The following is a 13,396-nucleotide window of genomic DNA, read 5'->3' on the forward strand; positions in this document are numbered from 1 at the left end:
GGCCACCCCTCCCGGGGGACCACATGGGCTGCGTGGGGCAGGGAGCCAGCCCCTGGTGGGCTGGGCGCACCCCCTCCCTTGGGCCCTTGCGCCTAGGGTTGAGGGGGGAACCCTAGAGGGGGCGCCCCCTTGGCTTGGGGGGCAAGCCACCCTCTCCCCCTCTCCCCTTGGCCTGCCCCCCCCCCCTAGATGGGATCTAGAGGGGCCGGCCCCCTTCTCCCTTCCCCCTATAAATAGAGGGGTGAGGGGAGGGCAGCCGTACCACCCTCCAAGGCGCAGCCCTCCCCTCCCCAACACCTCTCCTCCTCCGTTGTGTGCTCGGCGAAGCCCTGTCGGAGTACTGCTTCTCCACCATCACCACGCCGTCGTGCTGCCGGTGGAGCTGTCTTCCTCAACCTCTCCTTCCCCATGCTGGATCAAGAAGGAGGAGACGTCTCCCGTCCCGTACGTGTGTTGAACGCGGAGGTGCTGTCCGTTCAGCACTTGGTCATCGGTGATTCGAATCACGTCGAGTACGACTCCATCATCACCTTGCAAGCTTCCGCACGCGATCTACAAGTGGTATGTAGATGCAAACTCATTCCCTCGACTCGTTGCTTAGATGAACTCATAGATGGATCTTGGTGAAACCGTAGGAAATTTTTTTAATTTTCTGCAACGTTCCCCAACATTACAGACTTCTTCTTCGAGAATCACAATCACTCTTGGTCTCTGAAGGAATTGACACCTAACCGTCTAGAGAGTTTGCAGCTCTCAAGAGTAATAGGCAGAGCGTACTAAACTTAGATTCCAGTGATGCTGAACCACTATCTAATGCTTCGGCTCTAAGGTTTTTATCTCAGTGGATTTTAAACTCAAATCACTCAGAGAGTGGGTTGCTCAACAATCTTCTCAGAATCAAATGGAGCAGCCGCCGGACAAAGCCGGCATGGGGTGGCTATTTATAGCCGCAGCCTTCCCAGATGGGAAATGACCATTTTGGACACGAGGTCCAGCCGATGGCCAACCGACACGTTTACAACGGTCGGATTTTGGAGCAACAGTAACATTACTTGAGGAACAAGTAATGCTAACTCCTCGGTCCGTGTCGAATCTCTCGCAGCGAAGAAGATCACAGTCTCTTGCTGGCAAGTATTTGCTCGGAGCACAAAGAGATTTCTCTCGCAGCTTTCATAGGTTTTGGGTTTAGCATCAGAGAACCAAAGCTTCGAACGCTACACCCCTCTTAATAGTATGGTGGTCCTATGACTCAATGAAAGAAGAAAAACAACGAAATAAATGCTACGTCTTCACTTTGTCTTCATTCTTCCTCGAACATAGTCATTTGCTTCAAACATACACCGAACCAATTGCTTAAACTTCAGCAATTTTTAGGGGTCACTCATGTCAGCTTTATCTTCGGTGATAACCTTCGCTACCGTGCAGGGAGATTATCTTTGCCATTTGCATCAAACTCCTTGATACTTTAGAGACGTGTTACTCTGTGTGCACTAGCAAACACATAAGTCCCAAACTGTTTATGTCAACAAACTCCAAAACATAAGGGGCCTATCATTGCACCAACAAGAAGGTTTGAAACCGAGGGTGCATCTCTGCTAATGTTTATTCCAGAAATATTTCGATTCTCTTCCACATTTGCTAAAAGGGCAATCTGTCCCTCTAGACATAACAAGAATAAGTATGGAGAGAGAGAGAGAGGATCTCCTTGCTTCAATCCTCTAGTAGGTTTAAAACTCTCAGTTTCTTTCCTATTAAAACGAACCTGGTATTCCACATAGGATACACATTGCATAATCAGATTAACCCAGTTCTTTCTGAATCCCAATTTGAAAACAATTTCCTTTAAAAAAGGCCACTCTACTCGTTCATACGCTTTGTGCATGTCCAATTTGATGGCGCATAGGCCCTCTTTACCATTCTTTTTTTTCTTTATTGTATGAAAGCACTCATACACCACTAAAATATTATCAGTAATCATACGTCCGGGCACAAAAGCACTTTGAGTCATGCTAATAATTTCTAATAGGATTATCTTCAAGTGAGCCGCAATCATTTTTTACATAACCTTATACACCATATTGCACAAACTTATTGGTTTAAACTGAGTTACCTTTTATGGAGAATTCACCTTTGGGATCATTACAACTGCAGTATCATTCCGGCCATCAGGTATAGAACAAGTATTTACCGCCTGAAGTACCTCTTTAGTCAGATCATCCCCCAACATAGATCACAAATTTTTACCAAAAAATAGGGTGTAGACCATCCAGACCTGGGCTTTTAAGTCTCCAATATCAAAGAGGGCCTTCCGAACCCCCTCTTCCGTACAAAGGGTGAGAAGAACATTTTTTTTGAACTTGGCGAGAAGAACATTATTCATTTCATGAGTCATTTTTCTTTTGACAAGAGATTGAAGCTCCAGATTAGGTACAGATACTTTGTGTTCCCTTACCAAAAGCATGGTCTATACCCTATGAGTTCAGTCAGGCTTCATTGGACCGGAGACTAAGGGGGCAAAAATCTCTATTGGGCTGGAGATGAAGGGACTAAGTGCAGGTAACCGAACAGGCACTTGGACTTGGGAGCTCCTGTTCGGCGCCTTAAGTGCCCGAACAGGTAGCTGGCGCCTGCAGCGCGCCCAGCTCGTGAACTCATGGGCCGGCCCACGACGAACACGCATCATAATAAAAAGAAAGTCTCGTGAAAAATGCACACAGAAAAGGTGCGGGTACCAGGAATCGAACCCGCAGGATATCACTTCGGGCATGCTGGCGCGGTGGTTGTTGGCGCATAGTTCTACCCTTGAGGTTCCCGAGTTTGATCCTCCTCACGCGCCAAATAGGAATTGCCTAGGCGTAGATGGAGCTCCTTTTTCGGGGAGCTCCTATACGCCGCTAACTGCGGCAAACAGGCGGCCTCACGCACATGACTTTCTCCAACAGGGCCGACCCATCTATCGCGGGGGAACTCGCAAAAAAGAAACGCGGCTGCCAGGATCGAGCTCGCGACCTCACAATTACGATCACGTGCTGCTAGCCAAAGCCTTATGGACGACGTTGACAATTGACAGAGTGAACCCTTTTTAACTATAACGTGATATTTACTCTAACGTCCTATTTACTGTAGCATGCAGATAATTCAATTGTTTTAAACAGATTTCAGAAAACACAAACGAAATTTTGGAAAATGTGAGCCAAATTTGAAACTTTAAAATAGTTTATAAATTATAGGAACAAAATTTAGAATTTCGAAATATTTTGAAAATATCTGAACATTATTTGTAGTAGAAGAACATATTTTTTTAACTCGAACATTTTTTTGAAATACGGCAACATTTTTTTCGAATGCAAAACAAATGTTGAAATCATTAAAAAAATTGAAATTCCTAAAAAAATCATGAATCATGAACATTTTTTATAAATTTGAGCATTTTTTTAAAAGAGAGCATTTTCTGAAATACTAAACATTTCCTAAAATTGTGAACAAATTTTGAGAATGGGAACAACTTTGTAAAACAGATTATTTTTTTGAAATTATAAACAAATTTTGAAAATGAGAACATTTTCTTAAAATCATGAACAATTTTTTGAAACGGGAACATTTTTCCAAATTACAAAACAAAATTTTGAGATGTGAACATATTTTGAAATTACTGAACAAAATTTGCAAACACGATTGTTTTAACTTGTGAACAATTTTTTAACTGAAACATATTTTGAAACTGCTGAATAATGAAAATATGAACGATTTTTAGAAGCTGTGGTTATTTTTTGAAAACAGGAACATTTACTAAAAAATTGTTAAAACTTGAAAAAAAATGTCCCAAATATTTTTTATGAAACAAGAATATTTTCTGAAATGCCCAAACAATTTTTTGAAAAATGCGAACATTTTCATAATTTATGAACAATCTTTTTAAACACGAACATTTTTAATTTTTTCAAACATTTTTGAAACACGAACAAATTTTGAACTTTCCGAACTATTTTGAAAGAAATAAAAAACGGAAAAAGAAGAAGAAAGAAGAAAAAGAATCAGAAGAACGGAAAAAAGAAATGAAACAGAAAAAGGAAAAAGAAAAACAAAAGAAAACCATAAAACTGGTATAAAGATTAAAAAAACCGGTTCGGGGAACCTTCTGGAAGGTTTCCAAAACCGGCTGCCTCGCTGTGGGGAAGTGGGCCGACCCAATAGTCGCGCTCGGGGGATCGCCCTGTGCGAATGCTCGACATTTTGACGCAGTTAGCGTCAAATAGAATTTCCCCCTTTTCGGCGCCTTCTACGCCGAGCTCCTGGTGCTCGCGCGCGCCTCCTTGCGGGCCGGCCCAACATCCTCTTCCAAAAGCAGAGGAAGATAGAAAAAATAATTGCAGAAGACAGGATTCGAACCCACCCACCATATTGTATTAGGCCGGAGGAAACGACGCAACAATCACTGCACCAGGACAGCTTCGCTGTTTACAGTCCAAAACCAAACCTATTTAATACTTCTTCAATTACAGTACATAAATTCTGGACACACATAAATCATTTCAGAAAAAGAAAATGTAAGTTTGAAAAATAAAATCATAGATTTGTAATAAAAAAAGTTCACCAGTACGGATAAAAGTTAAATTTTTTAAAAAAGTTCATGAAATTCGAAAAAGGTTCATCAATATAGAAAAAGCAGGTCACAACATTGAAAAAAAGTTCACTGATTTTGAAAAAAATTCACAAAATGTGAAAAAGTTCATCGATTTTGAAAAAAAACTAATCGAATTTCAAAGAAAAGTTCATCATATGCGAAAAAAGTTCATCGAATTTGAAAAAAAGTTCATCAAAATTGAAAAAGTTTATTGATTTCAAAAAAAGTTCACCAAATTTATAAGTTCATTGGTTTTCAACAAAGATCACCAACTTTGAAAAAATTTCGTCAATTTGGAAAAATGTTCAAAAATTTAAAATAAATTCATCGATTTGAAAAAAGTTCATCTAATTTCAAATAAAATCGTCAAATTAAAAGGAAAGTTCACGTATTTGCAAACAAATTCAATGAACCAGGATGAAAAAATACTGAAAACGAAAAAGAAATAAGGAAAATGAAAAAAGGAAAAAAGTAAAAAGGTAAAAGAAGGAGAAAGCTTGCTTTTAGCAGATCTCGCATAGTGGCATGGTGGTTCCAGCGCGTCGCTTTGTTTTTTCGAAATCACTAGTTAAGGAGTACTCCTTGCGGAGATTACTCCAACTTTCCCAGGTTGCGACAAGTGGCGTGCTGCATGTGCGTCACTTGTCGCAACCTGGGAGTTTTCCCTTTTTTCGTAGATTCGTTTATTCAAAATGTTTATCTCTTAAACCGTGCGTCCAAATCTCGAACCGCTTTCGCCGTTGGATTCCTCGCGTTGAGAACTTCAAAACTAGATCCCATGTTGATAGGTTTTGACGAACTTTTTTTTCACGAAAAAACCAGACGAAAAAAACCGACGAAAAAACCGAACCGGCAACACGGGTTTTTTCTCTATCCGAAAAAGGCACGCTCGTGCCTCTGACGAAATCACAACCGTGCCTCTCGTGAAAAAAAAATAAATAAAAAACGCGTTTTTTCCCTTTCCGAAAAAGGCACGCCCGTGCCTCTCGCGAAAAGCACAACCGTGCCTCTCGCAGAAGCAAAGTCGTGCCTCTCGCGAAAGAAAAGAAAACAAAAAACGCGTTTTTCCCCTTTCCGAAAGAGGCAGGCCCGTGTCTCTCGGCAAAGCACAGTCGTGCCTCTCGCGGAAGCAAAACCGTGCCTCTCACGAAAGAAAAAAAACAGAAAACGCGTTTTTTTCCTTTCCGAAAGAGGCACGCCCGTGCCTCTCGCGAAAGCACAACCGTGCCTCTCACGGAAGCAAAACCGTGCCTCTCGTGAAAGAAAAAAAATAGAAAACATGTTTTTTTCCCTTTCCGAAAGAGGCACGCCCGTGCCTCTCGCGAAAGCACAACCGTGCTTCTCGCGGAAGCAAAACCGTGCCTCTCGCGAAAAAAAAACAGAAAATGCATTTTTTTCCTTTTCCGAAAGAGGCATGCCCGTGCCTCTCGCGAAAGCACAACCGTGCCTCTCGCGGAAGCAAAATCGTGCCTCTTACGAAAGAAAAAAAACAGAAAACACGTTTTTTTTTCGTTTCCAAGAGGCACGGCCGTGCCTCTCGCGAAAGCACAACCGTGCCTCTCGCGAAAACAAAAACGTGACTCTCGCGAAAAAAATGCGTTTTTTTGCGCAAAAAAATTATTTTTTCGATTTTTTTTGTCCAAAAGCTAGGGAAGACCGGTAGAAAACCAAAACGTATAAAACACCAGAAAAAAACGGTTTTAAAAGCCGAAAACACGCGCGGAAAAATAAAAAAATGAAATCCAGAGAGAGTGCCCAGAGCGCGACACATGGGAAATGGCTGAGAGCGCTAAGTGACGCTGATCTTTGCGAGGCTCCCGAAGGAGCGCTCGTTAATTAGTTGCTCCCTTGTTTTTTGCGGTTTTAAACACAGAACAAAATACCTAGATGGGCCGGCCCAGATGAGCGCCAAATAGGGTTTGCCCTTGGACTTCTGAGAGGTTTCCATCCCCGGAGGCTTCCCGATCCGTCCAGTCCTATCGCCGCCTCCGCGCTCCTCCAATCCGATCGCCTCGCCGCCGGTAACGAAGCCTTTCTCCCTCTTTGTCTCTCTGTCTCTCGCCTCGCTCATCTCCTCCATCACTCGTAGTCTCTCGATTCGCCGGCCCTTGCTCGGGCGAACGGTGAAAAGTTTGCCCTCTTTTTTTTTTTTTTTCCTTTTCACTCGATTGTTACAATCTGCCGCCTTTCCGAGTTATTGGATAGGGTCGGTGATATTGGTGTGGTCTCTCCGCTGTGAATCCGTAGCTTCCTTGTAGTTCCGGAAGTACGAAGTTTTGGGATGCAATGGAATGATGCAATTCTTTGACTTTTTTTTTTGAAGTTGCAATTCTTTGACTTCTCTTATTCTATTCGCGTGGAGAGCTTGCCAATTTCGCTTGTTTTCCTTCTAACCAAGAAGATGGAGGTTTTCCAGATTGAGGTTGGTTGAAATGATAAACTGGTACTATCCTAAGAGGGTTATGATTTGTGTAATGTAGCCCTTGTGACTATTATAGGGTACAACGAAATTGGAATTCTGCTACATGTTTCCTTATGTTCTGCTCCTTCCCAGAAGTTTGAATGCAGCAGGACTTTTTGATGGATGGATGTATTGCTCTACCGGTCTATATTCCATTTGATGACCTGTTTGATGCTTTTTTTGCAGCCTGGAATCTTGTTTGATAACCCATAAACCATGTTCAAGAAGAATGTTGATGCAAAAGCTCTACAACGTTTGTCAGGCGCTGACAAAAAGAAGCTGAGAAGAACCGCCAAGCAAAGGTTTCCGCAAGCATCTGATGATGATCTGGATGCCATTCTTCCTCCAAAGGTAATGAATTTTCTTATCAGTATGTGGAGTAATAGCAGTATAACCCTATAACATGCTTCCTCCAAAGGTATTAAGTCTTGAAAATATGTTACATGGTTTTAGCTCGCCAAGTGGTTCAAGTTATATTGCATCAAAATATATAATTGTACTTACAATAGATAGACTGGTCTACTTTTACATGCGATAGCTGTGAATTTTCAGCATTCATCCCCACCCACCTATCTAACTGGCCTGTCTTGTTTATCAAGTGAAGTTAACTGTATTATTATCTACCTTATATTTTGTGGTGTTGCCAGTTTACGGAAGAGTGAACTGTATATATCTTTTCATTCAAACTTAGTTATTATTTGTTGCATTTATATCTTCTTCATAACTTTGTGAAAATATTGCGTTGTGGATAGGTTGAGATAACAGTCGCTAAGTACCCAAGCCGGACTCTTGTTTATGGCATAGAGGGCGAACTGCCAATGCTATTCGACATTGATGGAAGAGGCCATGAGCTGTTTCCAACAGGTTATCTTTATTTCCAGATTGCAGAGTAGTACATTTATTTTCATCTAGTAATCTTAACCCTTCTCATTTCCACCGTGTTGTGCCTTTTTTGTTATTGCAATTTTTGAAATGCTTATTTTGATTGTGCATGTATAAAACAAAATTCAGGAAGAGAATCTAAACATGCTAATGCTTCAAGCAATGAGTGTAGTCCTCAGTCTGTTGTTTTCTAACTATTATAATAATTGATTCTTTAATGTGATAGTTCATGTGCTTCTAACCAATTGAACTCTTTGTTTGATTTATTGGTTTTCAATTAATTCTAATTTTATGCGCCACTAACTACACACTCTAGCTTGCATGAAAAGTGACTGGAATGGTAAATTCATACGTAGTAATTCTTGTTGACGTGCTATCATTCTGCAAGTTGCTTTTTCCAAGAGTGTATGGGTACCATAGTAGGGATGTAGGGAAACAAATAATGCACTGACGTTGAAAGCCAACCCGAACTTTGTAGAATACAGGAGGGCATATGTGTCTAAGCCAGCAAGAGGAACTTTTGATATGTCTATTTATTGTTTTGAATGGCTTAATTTTCTGTTTTTATCAAATAGGTGAAAATATTATGCTTCTGCTTGGGATAGCTGAGCTACAAACTGTGGGATCCATCTTTAAAGTGCTTTAATTTTGTTGATAAATTTATGAGTTGGCCTCAAATGTGATCACAGCTTGTTGTGCGTTTTAGATCTCAAGATAAGTGGATTCCTCATTCTCTACTTTGTAGCATTATTTAATTGGTGAAAATGTTGCAGTTTATGCACTCTGGAAGGTTCCTTATCTGTTGCCAGCTTTTACACTTAAGGGTGGTGAAGTTTCACACTTCATTCTTGGTGGCGCCGATCTTATGTTTCCTGGTATCAGCGTACCTCCAGAAGGATTACCTTCTTTCCAAGCTGGCCAGCCATGGTCAGTTAAAGTCCCTGGTAACCCTGCTCCAATTGCTGTAAGTTTCTCATGGTCTCTTGCACTAGTTTGGCTCGTAGTTTTTATCAAGTAATCTTGCCAAAGATGTACAAGTTCAACTTCTGGTTCTGTTACACGCTCTACACAGGTTGGGACCACAACTATGAGCAATACCGAAGCACTAAAGGCAGGATTACGTGGCAAGGCTTTGCGGATTGCACATTACTATAAAGATTTGTTATGGCAAGTTCAATGCTATTAATGCATACCTGAGTTTATCTTCACTTCTATAAATAATTGTTAAATATTATTGCAGGGCTTCTGCTGATGGTCGTTATGTTCCAAATGAAGGATTCTATGATGACATGGTTATTGAAGATCCTAATTTTGCTTCCGCTTCTCAACATATTGACTCTTCCGAAGAGCCTTCAGAAGGAAAGCAAGACAAAGCAGCTGTTGATGTCTCGGAGTGTCTTACTGAAGATCATGCCATTAACAGTGAAACCATAGAGAATGTAACAGCTAGCACAAGCGAGCTAAATTTGCCTCAAGAGAAAACCACCAAGGAACAGACCGAGGAGAAGGAACATCAACATTTGTCTACTGAAGAAATTGACTCTCTCTTGGACATATGCCTTCTGCAAGCATTACACATGAACGTAAAAGATAAAGACCTCCCCATGCCAGGAAGTATATTGTGGTATGTATATATATAGTAATTTCACATTGATGAACAATTTGTTATTCTGTCCTTTCTGAGTAGGTTCATGTGACACTAATTGTTTTCCATCCGGTCATATGATTGAGATGAGTTATTCGCACAGCTTTATACTGAGTCTCATTACCAAGTCTTTTGATAGTCAACAAAACCATGTTTCACTCTAATCTACATCAGTAAATATTGGCATTGCTTTGAGAAAATAGATCTTGATACTGATCTTCTACATCTAGTAAATGATAATTTGGCAGGGTGACTTCACCAAGATATCCAACTCTCCTATAACCTGCATTTTTTTATGATGCATAACTATTATCTTGTTCATCTTCTGTTTACTGTTCTGTGTAGGTCAAATCACATTCTCCCATGCAGACCTCCAGGTGTTACCCTTGATATTAAGAAGTCATCACATAAAAAACTATCCAAGTGGTTGCAGTCAAAATCTTCTTCTGGCCTTGTAAGCTAGTTGGGCAAAGCTTTTCTTTTAAGCTTCATTTATGGTAAATTAGAGGGCAGGCCTGGCGCAGTGGTGAAGTCCTCCACACTTGTGCTAAGAGGTCCTGGGTTCGAACCAGCCTCTCTGCATTGCACCTTGCAGGGGTAAGACTAGGTTCCTATAATCCCTCCCCAGACCCCACCTTGTGTGGGAGCTTCTATGCACTGGGCCTGTCCTTTTTTCATTCATGGTAAATTAGAAGTCTATTAAATGTCGAGAATACATTATTGTTCGCTAGATTGTCATGTATCTGATAACTAGTAACTATTTAAGCCCTTTAAGTAAGCAGAACATGATAGGGTTCCTAAGGATTTCTAAGAAGTTAACTTACACGCTAGGGTTTGATTTATTCATCTTCCATGTCTTTCAGCACGTTTAGTCGAGTAGAGCTGATGTATCCTATCCCTTGGTTGTGAACTCCTTGCACAGTTGGAACCTGTGAAAGGTTTTGCTCACATGGTTTTGTCGAACTTGGTACAAAAGTGCTACACTCATTCTAACATCTGGAATAGAGCATGTGTGATTGAAGGTCGTGCGCTTATTAATCTTTCTTACTATATACAGTTCTCTTACGAACTTGTAAGATTTAGAAAGAGTCATGATGATGATGCATTGATGTGTGGTAATGTGGTATCGTATCAAAATGAAGTTTAATTTACGAATTATCAGTACATACTACCCATGTTTGGAACTAATCCAGTTTTTAAATTCCTCAAGATTATCTAATGTCCATTAAATTTACAGATCTCAGTGAAAGAGGACAAGCATAAAAAGGAAGTCATGTTGATAGGTATCAGTCGCAAACATCCAGACTACACGGCCTTCAAACATCATAAGAGGGTACAGGAGCCAGTTGAACAGCATGATAACATTGTTGCCGATGGCAGCAGTACAAAGCAACTGGAAGTGGATGAAATTTATAAGCCAAGTTCGCATGTCAACCCCATATTTTTGGCTGTTGACGCTGACACAGGGAAGTATTACAGTGCATCAGAGGCGTTTGATGTGGTTTTCAGGTTTGTTTCTGGTACAGCAATTGATTCTCGTAGTCTACAAGTTCTATGTTTGTAAAGCGGGAAGACTGCAAGTTTCTGACATTTCAACTAATTTTATTCTCATATGATTGAAGGTATGTGGAGAAGGAAAATTTGGTCAAGCAAACAGACAAGGCCAAAGTAATTCTGGATGCTACATTATGTGATGCTCTGTACAAAGGGGCTGTGAAGAAGGGTTCAGCATACCCAAGTGAGATCCACAAGAAGGATTTAGGGTCAACATTTATTAACCGTATGCAAATTCATCATAGAGTAGCTAGAGGAAATGAGGTGGCCATTCGCAAGGGCGCCATACGCACTGTTCAAATCATGACAGAAAGAAGGCAAGGGAACAAGAAGATGACCCGAGTCTCTGGATTGGAATGCTTTTTGCTGGATGCTGACTCCTTGGCTTCTGAACTACAAAAGAAATTTGCTTGCAGCACCACCACAGCTGAGCTTCCAGGTATTATTGCTTTGTACCCAACCCTTGTCCACCTGTTTCTTGATAGGGAAAAAGTTCGTGAAGGTGTGCAACCGATATATGTATATGCATTACAATTTACATTATCATTTCAGGTAAAAAGGGGCAACATGAGGTCTTGATTCAAGGCGGAGTCATTGAAAACCTTGCAAAGCACCTCGTTGACCATCACGGTGTTCCGAAGAGATATATTGAGGTTTATGACAAAACAAAGAAGTAGGAGGGGTGTCGACTCCTGGGAGTGCCGTCATAACATTGTTGAATTCTGGTTCAGGCTTGTTGTGTTTCAGACTTGTTGTGAAAATGTGAAATGTTCTCTCAATGCGCTACTCGCGTTTGTTGTCACTAGCCATTGGACAATATGGTGTTTGCTTAGATAGTGAGGCTTTTGGTGGGCACTTGAGTCTCGTATTCGTGAACTAATTGTGACGTCAAAACAGATCCCTTTCTGTTTACAGATGGTTGATAATGATATGGTGTTAATGATATGGTGACAAAATGATCTCGGCGACAAAGGAGAAGTGGAAGAAACTGCCTCGCCCGGTGGTCCCGCCGTGGGCCCTGCACCTCCTAGGAATCATCAACCCCAAGGGGCTGGACAGGGTTTGACACTTCGTGGGTGGGGCCGATAATAAATGGGGTCCGACCAAGCTCAAGGTGGCCGGCGCGAGGGAGGGAGGTTGACATCACAGACGCCTTGATTTTCGCCGTCTTTCTCGTCGAGGGTCTGGTGCCGCCCTTCTCAAGCTTTCTCCGCGCTATTCTAGAGCATTTTCAAGTACACACTATGTTTGCTCATCTTAATGTCTTTTTTCTCTTAAATTATAAGATTTATATAAAGAGGGAGATTACCGGCAGCTGAAATTTTGGACCTGAAAAAGCTATATTAGAGATACCTATTCTGCTATCACAACCCTAGATTGTTGCTTGTAAATAGTTGCATTAGAGAGCATCATGCATCATATTTAATTTTAGTGAAATTTGAAATGAGGAAATTTAAAGCCTCCAAATTTTAAATAAAGGGCAAAAACCCTGAAAATGCATTCAATGATTCCAAAATGACCTTAAATAATGTTGGTTATAGTTTGGCAAAGGTTTTGTGCCCAACCAAAAACGATGAACTATTTTTACAAAATATTTTGGTCCTTGAAATTTAAATCACTATTGTATTTGAATTAGAATTTATATTCTTATTGTTAGAATATATCTTCAAATGTCTCTGAAATATTTATGTGCATTTGGGAAGGTCCAGCTAAGTGACATAAATATTTACAGAAAGTTTCGGCACTGGTTTGAATTTTTATTATTTTCAAACAGTGGCAAAATAATTAATTGAAAACAGAAAAACAGAATAGAAAACAGAGAGAAAGAGTCAACTCACAACCTACTGTGTGGCCCACACTATAGCTGGCCCAGCCCATCTCCTCGCCAGCGTCTCGTACCTCCTACCTGCGTGTCGCTCGCGCACGCACCGCGTCCACCTCACGCTTGCCATGCAGCAGCCTGCCTCGTGCCCATCCCCTTCGCCTGGAAGGCCCCCTCGAGCCCCTCTGTCGTTCCCCTCCCCCTGGTCCCTCTCTTTCTCTCCAGCGCTCGGTTCCGAGCAACCTCAAGGGCATCCACCACTCGCCGAACTCTGTTTACATGGCTACCATCGACGAGATGCCGCGCCAACATGTCTGGGAGATCCACCGTCACGCCGAACCCCATTCGGCTGCCCCCAAAGCCATTGACCAGCTGCTACGACCCATGTGAGCTCCTCCTGCTTCCCTT

General features: G+C 41.4%; 1 protein-coding gene across 1 annotated transcript; it reads left to right on the forward strand.

The window, feature by feature from the left end:
• The first annotated feature begins 6,506 nt into the window (after positions 1–6,506).
• Positions 6,507–12,109, forward strand: LOC123157141 (eukaryotic translation initiation factor 2D). The gene is made up of 10 exons (XM_044575384.1): positions 6,507–6,645; positions 7,272–7,436; positions 7,838–7,949; positions 8,741–8,931; positions 9,040–9,134; positions 9,208–9,591; positions 9,958–10,066; positions 10,850–11,121; positions 11,235–11,605; positions 11,719–12,109. Exons 2-10 carry the CDS (start codon positions 7,302–7,304, stop codon positions 11,841–11,843), a joined length of 1,794 nt encoding a protein of 597 aa, XP_044431319.1. The 5' UTR covers positions 6,507–6,645; positions 7,272–7,301; the 3' UTR covers positions 11,844–12,109.
• Positions 12,110–13,396: the final 1,287 nt, after the last annotated feature.

Source organism: Triticum aestivum, chromosome 7B, assembly GCF_018294505.1.
Source record: "Triticum aestivum cultivar Chinese Spring chromosome 7B, IWGSC CS RefSeq v2.1, whole genome shotgun sequence".
NCBI classification, from domain to species: domain Eukaryota; kingdom Viridiplantae; phylum Streptophyta; class Magnoliopsida; order Poales; family Poaceae; genus Triticum; species Triticum aestivum.